Source organism: Acomys minous (assembly GCF_964271855.1).
Source record: "Acomys minous genome assembly, chromosome: 15".
Lineage (NCBI taxonomy): Eukaryota > Metazoa > Chordata > Mammalia > Rodentia > Muridae > Acomys > Acomys minous.
In genome coordinates, this window is record NC_140497.1 from 3,689,994 (window position 1) to 3,705,000 (window position 15,007).

General features: G+C 43.1%; 1 protein-coding gene across 2 annotated transcripts in view; it reads right to left on the bottom strand.

Annotated features, from left to right (window-relative positions):
- Positions 1 to 4,950: 4,950 nt before the first annotated feature.
- NALF1 (NALCN channel auxiliary factor 1) overlaps positions 4,951 to 15,007 on the bottom strand; it is a 514,669-nt gene continuing 504,612 nt past the window's right edge. Inside the window, exons 3-4 of one of the 2 annotated variants that reach the window (XM_084760428.1) lie at positions 8,392 to 8,437; positions 6,794 to 6,932 (exon numbers count right to left, since the gene is read on the bottom strand). In XM_084760428.1, coding sequence (XP_084616554.1) covers positions 8,415 to 8,437 — 23 coding nt within the window. In that variant the 3' untranslated portion in view covers positions 6,794 to 6,932; positions 8,392 to 8,414. Of the gene's footprint in view, positions 6,933 to 8,391; positions 8,438 to 15,007 lie in introns of both variants that reach the window. The other variant, XM_084760427.1, reaches the window with a different exon arrangement.

Sequence of the window (15,007 nt, forward strand, 5' to 3'; positions counted from 1 at the left end):
AAATGGAAAATAACTTTAAGTACAAATGTTGAGAGGTTTACCGGGACAGGGAAATGAGAGACATCTGGAGGCAAAACAAGGAGAAAAAAAACAGCACTTGAAGACGTATCAGGGCTGGCCTTCGACGCAGACTCTATGTACTGAACTTTAACGTGCCATGAATTTTATGCCGTACTACATCATACATTTAGCTCAGGAACATCCCAAGATGGATGAGCATAGCTGAAATTCACCTAAGGTGGGATCTATATTTGAGTCAGCTAGCTTTCCAATGCTGGAATCTTAATGCCACCAGAGTGGCTGTGGATGAGAGTGCAAGGGTAAAATCAGAGGAGAAAGTCTGTGTCATAGCTCATGGTTCATAGTCTATGTGTCAATGCAAACTGTAAATTTGAAGCTGGAGTCAAAAAACTGGAATGGATGAAGCATTAATGCTAGTGTATTGAAATATTCAGTGAGCGTATTAAATGGGAAGAGATAAGAATTAGAGAAATAAGATAATGCAACCAATAGTCCTGCTGAGTCCATTCACACACATGTCACAACAAATTGATCAATGTCCTATTTTTCACACTGCACTTCATTCTATGGAATTACAGAATATGTTAAAGACAAAAGAACTATCAGTTCCCCTTAGGCACACTTGCACACATGCACACGGAATACATTGACACCACCATACTGATTATTGTCTCAAAATTCCAGGGCCATCAAGGGGTGCATTTTAAAGAAATTTTATTTTAAACTGTATTCTTATTTCTTCTACTGTTGAAGATCAGTATCTATATATCATCTATCTATACCATGTATCTATCATCTCTATATATATGTATGTATATATAAAATCTATCACCTATCTATGTATCATCTATCTGTCATCTATCTATCTATCTATCTATCTATCTATCTATCTATCTATCTATCTATCATTAATCATCTATCTATCTATCTATCTATCTATCTATCTATCTATCTATCATCTATCTAACTACTTACTTGTTGAGATAGGTTTTCATCCTGTTACCCAGGCTTGTCTGAGATTCCTGGGTTCAAGTGTTCTTTCCAACTCAGTCTCTTAATGTGGAAACTTTAGATGTGTACGGCTGGACCCACCTCTCTAGTGTACTTGTACTGGGGGGTGGGCCCACATTTCTATTTATAGGGACTTCAACTTAGATCAGCCTCAACAATTTTGAGAAAAATCTAGTGAGACTACGCTATTTACATTAAAAGTTATTAGAGCTCATTTTAATTCTGTAACATAAAAATCTTTCAAACTATCTTGAAATATGGCCATGGTCAGTCAGTTTACTAGATTAAGTACATCAGTTCCTGTGAAATATAGATGTTATAGGGAAACAGAAAGACTTCCTGGCCCAGTCAGTGCATATCAGCTGGTCACTGCGGTTTCTGAAGGAACTCATGAATGCTATTAAAGACTTATGGGACCTAAGGGTGTCTCATATTCATTTTTGGAGCCCCCAAAATTTCAGGAAGTGTTTTCACTTTTGATGTTTCCAGCTATAGTCAAATGACTAGCTCTCTGCTCCACGTAAGAAAGGCCAGAGTTCACTTCCGCCTTGGCTTTGGCCTGAAGTCTTGGGCCGCTGCACTACTTCCTAGGAAGGCGTTATAGCAAGAGTCTTCTGGGTACTTTCTCTGTGGCACCCAGAGCAAAAAGCAGCAGAGTAAACAGGGGTGGACAGCAAGTCACGTGTGTGCTAGATTCTGCAGGTGATGGGCTTTGTAAGACAATTAACAAATATTTTAGAGAATAGAGAGCAATCTCCAAAAGATTTAAGCACCTATCACAGTCTGGAGCTAGCTCAGGCAGACATATTCTACAGCTAGCTCAGGCAGACATAGTCTGGAGCTAGCTCAGGCAGACATAGTCTGGAGCTAGCTCGGGCAGACATAGTCTGGAGCTAGCTCGGGCAGGCATAGTCTAGAGCTAGCTCGGGCAGGCATAGTCTAGAGCTAGCTCAGGCAGACATAGTCTGGAGCTAGCTTGGGCAGGCATAGTCTAGAGCTAGCTCGGGCAGGCATAGTCTGGAGCTAGCTCAGGCAGGCATAGTCTAGAGCTAGCTCAGGCAGACATAGTCTGGAGCTAGCTCGGGCAGGCATAGTCTGGAGCTAGCTCGGGCAGGCATAGTCTGGAGCTAGCTCGGGCAGGCATAGTCTGGAGCTAGCTCGGGCAGACATAGTCTGGAGCTAGCTCAGGCAGGCATAGTCTGGAGCTAGCTCAGGCAGACTCCGTAGACCCAAGCACCTTTGTCCCACCCACCTGTTTGGCCTGGGATAGAGTGAGTGGAGGTTGTTATTTGAACAACCATTGGGATGTCTTGAGTTCGGTGAAAAAAGCATCAAAAGGCCTCAAGAAAAAGGACATATTTCATATTTTAATCCTTGCCTTGAGTTGTATTTATGATGTATTCATGTCTTGAGTTGTTTTATGATTATTACTACACTTTCTAGTAATGTTTGATAGTTTGTATGAACACTGTGGAGAGATTGCTTCCAATGGTGCTCAGGTTTTTGCTTTTGTTTTGTTTTTCTTTCCCTTTGCTCCACTTCCAACGTCGTCATCCAGCGTAGTCCAATACCTACAAACCATACTCAGTTTGTTCTAAACATCATTAAAGCTTGTAAGATGGAAGGGATTCTGGTTATTTCAAAACTACTTTGCCTCTACTAAAGGAGACAGTTTGAGAGTCTGTTTTCCATATCAGAGTCGGCTTTCAGACAAGCACACTGGGCAAATGTTTGCAGACCAATAAAAATAATGTATCATAATGCTATGCATGTGTTGCTGTGGTTGGAATAATTACGCAGTTAAGGTTTTACTTATGATGTTTACACATATATTATATATATTTATGTCTCTGTAAGTCTATGCCATGGTATACATAATTTGTTCCTTTTATATATACACATGTATGTATGTATGTAAAATCAAATACAGGAAGAACAAGAAACACCTTTTATTTCTGTGGGGACTCAATGTAGCCAAAGATCCCAGCTCACATAGTTACCTAAAAAGGATGAAAATCAAGACTCAGGAAGATTAATGTTTGAGCATTCTCAGATATCAAATATCATCCGATAACCTGTGCCTTTTGCACATGGCTCTGACATCTTAATTACATCTTTCGTTAATTCCCTCCCCCAAATAGAAGGAGTTTATTATTCATTCACTTTAAAGCCAATTTCCCTCCACCCTTCTTTCTTCCTGCCCTGTCTTTTCTTCCTTCCTTCTTTTATTTAAGAGGGTAGAGTCCAGAGCATAGAAGGCATGAACTCATTAGTGAGGGACCAATGTTTTTGGCAGTGATGTCATACAAAAGACCAACTTTTCCTTAGTATACTGTGGTGGTGGTGGTGGTGGGCTAACAATGCTACCTTTGTAAAGAAAGAAAATCCAATATAATGAGTTACCAAAACGTGAACAGCAGAGTGAACGACCTCGGTGGTGTTACTTGGTGACCTGCTCAGCAGGGACAACATGGCTCACAAACTGAAATTCCACACCTCTGACAAAGAGGCCGTAATGAGCCTGGGGACATTGGCTTCATCTGTCCATGGAGCAGGTATCGCTTTTCTTGATTTTCAACATGCCTGCAAAGGTAATTGTTCTAATATCGTAGTTCAATATACAGTGTCCAGGGGACACCCACTACAAGGGAAACAGAATGAAATGATGGACTCCAGAGGACCAAGGCTGGAATTCAGTCTGCAAGAATTAACATGTGCACATGTTAAACACATTCGGCCTGTGCTTGGAAACCTGCTAGGAACGGGCTGTACTGTGCATTGTCCCCAGCCTGTTAAAAGTCACCTTCTACTGGGAACCTCCTTTTTTACTTTCCTCTGTTTCTGGTGGGACTGTACAAAGGGGGACACCCACTGTAATGATAACCTGGAGTCACTGGAGACAGCAAATGAATATAGCCACCCCCCCACCCCCCCACCCCCCACCTCCCGGGAATTGTCTGGTGATCTGGGCATTGATGGGAGAGTCTGTTCCCTTCCAGCCCTCTTTTCACCTGAGTCATGGGTTTGTAGTCACACTTAGCAGTGTATGATTTCAGCTCACATTTAAAGTTGTCTGTTGTGGGAGGCTCAGCTCCCAGGGAAAGCAATGGAGCCCCCTCCCAGTCCCGTTTGTTTAATTTCATTCTCTAAAACAAAGCAAATCTCGTACCTCTTACATTTGGGGAGAAAGTATCGTTAATGAATCGCAGAGGATATTAGGAGAAGATGAAAACCTATCGCCCCCCCCAACACACACACCGTATCCCAGGTTTGTAGTGTTTAATTCCTGTTACGCTGCTCTATATTTACAGAGAACCACAAAGCCTCTGAGTTCCAGCAAAGGAGGCAGCATTTTGTTTTCCTTAAGGTGTTTTCTTCGAGAATGGAATGGTCGGGTCACCACACAAACGGAAGGGGCGTGAAGGACGCTGAGGCCATCTGGTGTGGCTTTCCCACCGAGGGGCAGGCAGAATTCCCAGCAGATGTATACACAGTCGCTTACCTTACGCTGTTGGGAGTACGGCTCCCCAGGAAAAGGCACCCTCCTTCCACTGATGGGGATGCGCAAGTGCTTATTTCTGCAAGTGTCTCCCTGTCAGTCAGCCTGCCCCCCCCCCCAAGCCCCTGTGGCTACCTCTTACCTTCCTCAAAGAGCACCATGTTTTCACAAATTAAAACGGTACCTGTGTGTAAATGTGCGAATACACCTGTAAATAAATCTCCATATTTAAGGGGGGGGGAGGATTGTTTTTCAAAGAAATGGAGAAAGAAACTGGAGAACTTTTGCATTTTTTGGTGTTTTTTTTTTCTTTTTGTATTTATGCAGACCATTTTAGGGTTTTCAGTCTCAACAAAACACTAGTAAAACAAAGAATCTAGTAAAATATTTGTGCATGTACTGCTAAACAATTCTAGCAATTTTATTAAGCAATACCTTTATTATTTTTTTAATATTCTTAACAGACTGGAACAAAACATTTTATTCAAAACAAAATATGCATACTGTACGCATGTCGCAGGGCTAAGCATGATGCAGAGGATAGATTCCGTCTGAATGAAAACAAATGCCTGGGGACTTTTATAGCTATAAAGTTAACAACTAAATTTTGTTCACTAAGAGGACCTTGCCTATGGATTTTCTTCGTCTCTCGGCCACACAGCAAACTTACCCGAAGTGCACTTCCCAAGTGTAGTCAGAGAACAGGAAGAGATGTGAAGTGTATCTTTAAAATGATTTGTTTCGTTTGTTTGTTTTTGTAAAAACAGCCCTTATTAACTCTCCCTTCCACTAGCCCTACTATGAACCCATAAAAGCCTTTTTAGAAAGCAAAGTCATGTACACTCAGCAGGTGAAATGTTCCCACAAAGGAAAAAAAATACGAACATTGATTAGACTTCATTTTTCTCAGCCGCCTAGAGCTTGCTGGAGTGAGGACGCTTCGCTCTGTAGTAAAAATGGCTGATCTGGTGATTGTTTTTTTTTTTTTTTTTTAAAGGAGGTTTTCCTCTGTGATAACACAGAGCTGTGTACGTTTTACATCTGGAAGAATCTGGGGCCCTATGCTGGGACGATACTGGGGTAAAATGGTACATGTTCTGTATACGTGATTCCCTTCCTCCGAGAGAAAGGAGGACCAGAGGTCTGGATTTGCATTCTCGGTGTCCGCTCCCATCTCTAGGAGGCAAGCGCCCGCCTGGGTAGTCAAGAGGAAGAAAGAACTGGGGCCAGGCACCGAGCGACTGTTCACGGGAGCGTGTTTCACTCTTTTATTGTGTTTTTTGTTTTTGTTTTCCACATGAAACCTGTGAACGGCCTGACTCTCTGTTGGATCATTCAGGGGAACCGCTAGGCCCTGGCTCCCTTTGCTCGGGCTAGTGCAGGACACACACCCACCATGCGAGACACAGACAGAAGCAAGCGGATGTTGTCTGCTTGGGGACATAAGAAGGTGAGGGCCTGCAGGGCGTGGCGTCCATGGGTTGGAAGGAGGCTTAGGGACTTTTTTTATTTTTATTTTTTGTTTTCTTTTTTTGTCTTTTTTCTGTTTTTGTTTTTGTTTTTGTTTTTTTTTATACTTTTTTTGTTGTTTTTCTTTTTTTGCTACACCGTGAGGTTATAGCGGTCATTCCTCTATTGGAAACTGACAGGACGTAGACAGAAGTATGTGATGGACATACAATGACTAGAAACAGACAGTGGAGAGACTTAGTTTACCCTCAAAGAAATCCTGCATTAACAAGTGCAGAAAAACAAAACAAAATAAAACAAAATAAACGGAAAACGAACCCAAACCGAACCGAAAGCAAAGAAAACCTCCAAACGTTAAAACACAGTGTATAAAATGGTGTGAGAAACTGAGTCACTTGCAGCCTCTTAAGTCGGAAAAAAGCTGCAGCTGTGTCCTTGTTGGGAATCGGGCCCATCTTGTTGAATGTTACCCACAGGCCTTGCGGGAGTCCGAGGGTAAAGCACCCGGGTGGGTTCAGTTCCCGGGCGGGCAGCAGCAGTTGAGCATCCCCGGGTGGGGTCGTTGCTGCTCTGCACACAACACGTGCGCGCGCGTGCACCTGCCCGGCCCCGCTCTGTGCGCACGCGCCCCCCGGCTGCGCTCAGTCCTCCCGGGTGGAGTTGTCCTCGAGCGTGGGGAGGCCGCCCAGGCCCAGCCCCGTGGAGTTCTGCGCCACGGAGGCCGTGAGCACTGTGTGAAGGAGGATGAGGACGAGGACACACAGCTTCAGCCGGCCTGGGCACAGTCTCGTGGCCGAGGACACTGTGAGCGACGTCCTGGGACAGGAGTCTCTTCTGTCCACGGTCCCTTTGGGTCGGGGTGCGGATTGCTCCTCGCTCCTGACGTCACAGCATTCAGGTTCATCATTGGTTAGGAAGGTTTCGTAGAGCCCTGGGGGGGGGGGGGAAGAAGAGCAGGGAGGTTAGAGGTGAAGGACGCTGTTGCGGAGGAGGCAGGGGTGCAGGGGGCGGCCTCATCCCAGCGGTCCTTCAGAAGGATTGTCCTGCCAACAGGCCACGCTCCCAGAGTGTGGTGGAATGTGCTTTGGGTTCCCGCGTTGGGAACAGGGCATGCCCTAGACTGACAATGAGAACTTGGGGTTCCAGGTGAATGTGGAGACCGAGTTTACTAGACCGCCATTCAACCCTTAACAGAAATGCAGTCACTAATCTAATCCATTACACTAACAGCAACAAGCCTTGCCGGAGGGAGCGAAAGGCCCAACAGGTCAGATGTCAGCCCTGTTTGCCTACAGTTACCCCCGGTGATCCTGGAAGAATAGAAGAGGCATCTCCTCGTCCAACCTGGAGCTTGTCTCGATTTGCTAGACTGTGGGTGACCCCAGAAATTGAAGCTTTAACGAATGCGGACCCCCACACTCGGAAGCTCTCCACTCTGACGTATTTCCACGGTCACTCTCATCTACTCTGAGCCCCACCCACCCACCGCGCTGCCCTCTCTACTCTTTGCCCTCTCTCTCTGTCCTCTCTCTCTTCCCCTTTCTCCTTCCCTCTCCTTTCATTTTTCTTTCTCTTCTAGCTGAGTCCCGCTTCTTTCTCTCCTTTCCCAGAAAACGGGCAGACATCGTTTGGATTTTGAAACTGATGGGTGCGTGCTTCGGAACTGTCGGAGTAAGGAGTCAAACAAATTGTTACGTGCTTCTCTTTGGTACCTTGCTGTAGTGTGGGTACTTTAAGTAGCTGTATAAGCGTCTGGCTGACAAACTAGTGCTGCTCACGTTTTGTTTTCGTTCTAATCAGTAATTTTTCTCATGGGTCCTAGAATGAATAGTCATCACCTCACCTCCATGTTTGAAAATCTTAAAGAGACACCAGACGAGTTGCAAGAATTAAGTGACTTTTTTTTTCATGTAAAGTGCTTGGCTTGGTGACTACGAATTATGTTGATAATTTTGGCTAATGTTAAGAATATTAAGAAGAGTTATTAGCCATGGCATTTTGCACCCACCCCATGAAATCTAAACACCTTTCCTGTTTCTCACAGCTCGCTGCCTTTGGTGTTCCTCAGTACAGTCCTGGTTCTCCGGGAGTGCCCCATGTGGCCAGGCTGCCCTTTCTTCCCGCAGGTGGCTTACTTTTCAACACAGCAATTTTATTTTCTTTCAACCACAGTTGCTCATTTTTTGTGTGTCAATTTCCATACCCAACCATCAAGTTAAAAGCATGAAGTGAGCATTTTCACCATTACACTATATATATATATATGAATACCTAGACAAAAATACAACTAACGAGCACTTATTGCATAAGAAACTAAACACATCTATTCATTTATCTACAAAGAAGCTTTTCAATAGAATATGCTTCAATATGTTTATAGTGATGCTTACAATAGTCATTTCTTCTTAGGCATTCAAAGGTAAACTTCACCTTCGCCTAGGAAGAATATGGAAAAAAAACTGAATTAATGAGATCTGTAGCTTCGACATTTTTATTGTATTTTTCTTTCATATATCTCAGTGATATTTATTGAAGTATTCATTTACAGTACCATATTCTACAATAAAAGACTGTTGTAGAGAGTAATAGAAATAAGAACCCAAAGACGATTTTATTAGCATTTAAAAGGCTAAGAATTGAAATATTTTTCACAATGTCATTAAAATAAAATGTCCTTCCCATTGGAAGAAGTTATTCAGAGGTTGGTTCTGATTTAAACTAAAACCGTTAGAGACAAAAACAATTAGTGTGGGCCAATAGGCCCTTTTTTAAAATTTTTATTTTTTGAACTGCCAGAGCTCCTACATTCTCCCTTGCTCTCTACAGTAAAAGTTCAAATTATTCCCTGGGATGTTTGATAAAGGGAGAAAAGAAATTTTCTGAGGCATGAACTCCAAGCGCTCCCTTCTCAAGGGCAACGTTGGTACCTCTCTCAGCCCCGGGTCAGGAAGGAGCAGTGGGCTCCAAGCTTTGCTCCTACACCTCTCTGCTTTCCCTACAGCTGGTATTTCTTCCTGTCCCACCAGCTTAGCTGCAGAAACACAGCTCCATCTACAGCGGATGAGCCACCTGCTCATGCTGAGGAAGAAGGCACTGGACCCTCGCACATTACTTTCCCTGGAAAGTAATGGCCATCACTCTGAAAAGTTAAGCAGCCTTCTCTGGCTGTTCCTCTTAGGAAAAAACACATTGTTAATACATAGCAAATGCATGTCCCTGTTGTACCAGGCTCAGATTAGGTTACATATACCTATCCCTTCACTTATCGTCCCTTTATGGGAAAATGTTTAAAACCCTTTCTTTCACCTTGTTGTCATTGATAGCCACCCCGCTGTGCAGTATCACACCAGGACACATTCCTGTTTGCTGTTCAGCACCCACTGTTCGTCTTCTCTCCACCTGCATTTGGAAAGCACCTTTCTACCCACAATGCCTACGTGACCAACTGTCTTGCTAGAGTCACACAGGAGTGACAAGGCTTGTCTTATGCACCAGTCTTATGTCATTTAACAGGATCATGTCTATTTCTATTCACACGGCTCAAACAGCAGGGCTTCCTTAACTCCTTACGGTGCTGGAGGGCTGCTCATGTGCACATACATTCACACATGTATTTACCATCTGTCGCATATTCTCTATCAGTTCCTCAGCAGGACACTTGCACTGTTATGTTTCCTGGCCACTGTGAACAGTGACTCAGTGGACTTGGGAATGTAGGCGACACTTGGTCAGAAGAACTTGATGTTTTCCACGTACTTACTCTCAGGAACCAGGAGTGTGTGGGGTGCTGGGATGCATGCTCAGCATGTACGAGTCTGAGCCCCAACAACTGTCACCTCAAGAACATAAGTCTTTCTGTGTGGTCACTTCAGACACTATCTTAGCACAAAGGCCAGATATATAGATGAACTCTTTACATGTGTGATGTTATTTGTAGTAAGTCCTCTGTTATTTGTGATATTTACCATTTGAGATATTTGCATCAAGGAAGAAAGTTCACTTTTTGAATAATTTTAAACACTTTAAAATATTTGTTGAAGGTTTTGATTGTGAAAGCTTAGAAAATAGTACTGTAGAAAGAAACAATGTGAAATCAACCCAATCTGACTCCATCATTGTCATCCTCCTCCACGTCACATCACTGTAATCACCATGACATCTCATCATCGGCATGATGACATCATCGGCATGACATCATCATTGTCATTATCATCTTCACATCATCATCATCATCATTGCATCATCATCATTACCATTGTTATTTTCATCATCATTATAAAGAGGGAAAAAGACACTACTGGAAAATTTATAGTTTTTTAAAATCAAGATAGATACACATATATGAACATAATTTGTAGGTTTCATATATAAAACATTAAAATGAGATTATCTTTTACATTTCATTCTGCATTTTTTGCTAGTATATTTGTTTTATATTTTGCATGTTTATTACAAGCAGGAGTACATGGAATATGTCTTATAGATGTAGTTTTAGGAGCATCAAGTTTCAAGTATTTATGCTAAAACAGTAGTGGATGTCTGTCTGCAGGGAGACAGCTGTTGCACAGGTGTGCTCACAGCTGTTGCATAGGTGTATCCACAGCTGTTGCACAGGTGTGTTCACAGCCGTTGCACAGGTGTGCCCACAGTGGTTGCACAGGTGTGTCCACAGCCGTTGCACAGGTGTGTCCACAGCCGTTGCACAGGTGTGCCCACAGCGGTTGCACAGGTGTGTCCACAGCCGTTGCACAGGTGTGCCCACAGTGGTTGCACAGGTGTGTCCACAGCCGTTGCACAGGTGTGCCCATAGCAGGTGGGAACTTCACAAATGGGAAACCACTCTACATCCCAGCACAGGCAGGTGGAGGACGCTCATGGAGTTCCATCTCTACTAAGGAGCGATTGGCAACAGGTAGCTGCCCGATTCAGCTCCTCATGCTGGTCTCAGACACATCCACCTAGAGGCAGTGCTAACTGGATTCTGTGTTTAAATATAGCAGCACACCAAGGCGAAGTTAAAAGGGAAAGTGGTTGGGGGGGGGAAATAAGAGGAGAGGTAGTTGGGGTTGATTTAATTGAAATACAATTATATTTAAGTAGGAACTCCTTAAATAATAAGTTTTAAAAAGAGAAAAAAGATTAATATGGTACAACTTCTAAACTTCATGAATATATTTTCTTAAAGGTAATTACAATACATCCTATTTTATTTTCTGATTATTAATGTGTCGGGGTGATTTTCTGTTCAAATTTAAAGATGACTCATGTTGTAGAAGGTTTTACACTTACAGAGTTCAAGCTCTTAATTTATCCACGTGGCCTGTTTGTTGTTAATGCATTTCTGTTGTTCTCTGCTGTCCTTGGTGAGACCTGAAGCGTAAATATTCACTGTTATTAAAGATGTGCTCGTGCCCTCGTCATGTGTTGTTCCTTCTGCTAATCCATTAGTTTCTGTATTTGTGTTGGTTTCATTTGTTTTACATATTTTAGAAAATACTTTTGTCATTTATTTAAAGTTTTATTTGTAAAGTTCCTTATAAAGCCAGTTCTCCACATTTGGTATATGTTTCATTATTTCATTTCTTTTTTAAGTGTTGGCATCCTATAGTCAGGATCAGCATCTGTTTTGGTAAATTTTTGTCTAGTCAGAGTACTATCAGCTGAAGAATGTGAAGCATGGATGCTTCTAATTATTTTCTCTTTACACTTTATGCGGATGCATGTGTGAGTATTGTAATAGGCTGATTCCCTGTTTGTTCTCCTGCTAGGCCAGCAGATACAAAATCCATCATTTATTATTTCCCAGGACATTTACTACTAGTCAAGAAGATTGGTATTCTGCCATTTTAATTATATTACTTTAGCTGAGGATTTTGTCCTATGATTTCTGCTTTGGCTCCAAGCACATTCTGTTCACTGTAACTATTTCTCCAATAACACAGCACATGCGCTTTCCTGACACATGTGCTTTCCCAGCACACGTGCTTTCCTGACACATGCGCTTTCCCAGCACACGCTCTTTCCTGACACACGCACTTTCCCAGCACACGTGCTTTCCTGACACAGGTGCTTTCACACCACACAGGGCTTGAGCAGTCACAAGCTTTGGTGGGGGTGGGACAGAACTTCTACCAGGAAGAAATGTGACACACACTCTTAAAGTCTCATGCAGACCTGATTATGGCAAAGCCACAGGGCACTCCCTGCACATCAGACTATTCGCTGTTTCTATACTATAAACGATACACAATGAAATTAAAATCAAAGACCCGCATTAAAAGGCCAGAAAAGTTACACAGAGAATTTGCTCATTCATTAAGACTACAGCCAAGCCCAGGAATAAATTGGGCATTGAAATGTCTTGAAGCTAAGCAGAGGATTTCCTCAAGCAGTGTTCTCAAGTTTTCCAGCATTTTAGCAGAACAAAGGCAGTATGTAGACAGAAAGGCGCAGTCTAAACAGAAACTAACGTGTGCTGTTAAATATCACAGTTTGCATTGTTATTTCCCTCAGAGTCAGCACAGTGATGCTTTTTAATCATGGAAAATGCACTCTGAGAAAACAGAAAAAAACCCGATTGGTCTAGTGAATGCACACTCACGAAATTTGTCAGTTGTTTCTTCAGTCTGCCAGTAACACATCCTTGGCGAGTCGCCAAGGACCGCTGGATGGTGCGGGGCTGTTGTGCACAGGGGAACCAGAAAGGTTCTTGGAGAAGTGAGCATCTCTATGAGACCTCAGAGTCACATGGGTCTCCTGAGCTTGGGTGGGCACTGTCACCTGCAATGGCTCCTGTCCTCCCTGCTCTCTTAAGTGACCTTCCTCTTCCACGGCTACGACCCACGGTTCTTGCAGTATGTTTCCCTTTCCGGCTGCTTTGCGCTCACGCATTCTGGGAGGGCCCTAAGCCCTTGGATTTTTCCGAGGATGATCCTTGTGTCTTCGTATTGAGGGGTCTGGACCTCAGCAACGGGTTATTCACATCACTCATTACTCTAACGCCCCACCAGGGAGCGAGCGCTCCTTGATGAAAGCATTGCCTATTTCTATTTATTCTCTCCCATAACTCTGGGATATGGCATGTATCGCATATTGTAAATCAGTTTGCCCACAGTGCTTTTTAAACTGGAATTTCTCCGTGACTGGGACTCAGCTAAGGAAATATCCTTGAAAACAGGAAACTATATGAGTAATTGTGCAGCTGTTGCGTCTCAAACGGTGAGCCGTGATGGGAGAGACAGTCTCGCTAATGCTTTGATCCATCCCTGTGTTTACCGAACAGGCAACATTTCCTGCCTTGTTCTTTGAAAGGAAACCAGACTTTCCACGTAATCACAGAACACACTCAAGCCTCCCATAGGTCTGTACACACTCAGCCACACACCGACACACAGGCAAAGCTCCATGGCTCTCAAATACCTTGTAAATAGGCTTGGATTTCATATACTTGCTTTACCGACTAATTATGAAATTATTTTCATAATTTATTTCAGTTTTTGAAATGTTTAAATAAACAATTAAGATTTTAAGAAACCAGTGCCAAAACTTAATTTGGTTAGACCCTAACTTGGAAAAAAAATCCCACTAGTGATCCTCTAAAATAAAATACATTAGAGTAGTTTATAGGCCAGGTTTAAAAAAAATCAGTGTCAGTATTTTAGAGTTGGTATTATTTGGAGCTAATATGGCGGCTCAGTGACAAGGCACAAATTGCCTAGGACGTATAGGTTCTGGGTTTGATGCCAGTACCACCAAAAATAAAGACAAAAATGGGGTCAATATATAATTTAGTCCCCCTCCTATCCACCCCACAAAGAAACCTAGAACAATTAATTATCTTTTTCAGAACTGAATTGACACCCAGTATTGTCTTTTCCACTTATTTATATCATTTATTTATTTATGAATGTGTTTATTTATTTTGCTGTGTAGGATTGCTTTGCCTGCCTAAATGTCTGTAGGACCATGTGTAAGCCTGATGCACTCAGAAACCAGAAGAGGGCGCTGGGTCTCCCCTGGAACTGGAGTTATACACGTGGCGAACCCCAAGTAGGTGCTGGGGGTTGACCTCAGGTCCTCTGGAAGACCTGGCGCTGCCTCTCCGTCTGACAGCGGTGCTTTCTGATGAAAATGTCATAAAGAAAGACAGCAATTCCAGACAACTCACAGAAACCTTTGGAAGTATTGAGCGTGTTCACAAAGGGCAGTGTGAGTTTGCTGGGATGGCTGGTGGATCGATTCCTTGGAGAAGGATCACACTCATGCAAACCCTACCATTCCCTGGAAAGCGAAGCTGCTGCCTGGGAGGCACAGGCTTTCTGCCCAGGTACTGAGGATTCTGGAAGACATTAGTGGCGCACCGGACCCACCCCTATCTTGAATCACTTTCCTGCTTTGCTACTGGTCACTTACTGAAGACACGAGCTCCAACAAAGGTTTAGCACGGTGGAGCTGGCCAACTGGCCAAGGGACGAAGTTATCGATGGAGTCCAGTATCAGGAAATGATTCTTTTTATAAATTAGTATTTAATATCCTATTACAACTCTTAATTGAGAACCAGACTATCCATCCTTTAAAACAGCAACAAACTATTCCTGAAGTGGTTTCAGTAGCTGTTTTTATCAAGAATGCTCCCCACCAAACAAACAAACAATTCTATCCCCAAATCCTGCAAGGCCTATGAACCTAACAAACGTTGAGATGCTTACTCACTGAATTAAGAATCAGACATCAAGGCCAGGCATAGTGGCACATATCGGTAGCGCCAGCAGTAAGAGGCTGAGGCAGGAGGATTCCCATCAGTTTAAGCATGGCCTGAATTACATAGTGAGCCCCTGTCTAAAGGGGGAAAAAGTGTGTGTGTGTGTGTGTGTGTGTGTGTGTGTGTGTGTGTGTGTGTGTGTGTGTAAAGAATTTGGCATCAAGAAGTAATGTGAAAAGAACTGAAAAAGAACCATGCCAAACACTCATGTTTAAGGAACCAAAAGAAGTGTGACTGTGCGGCT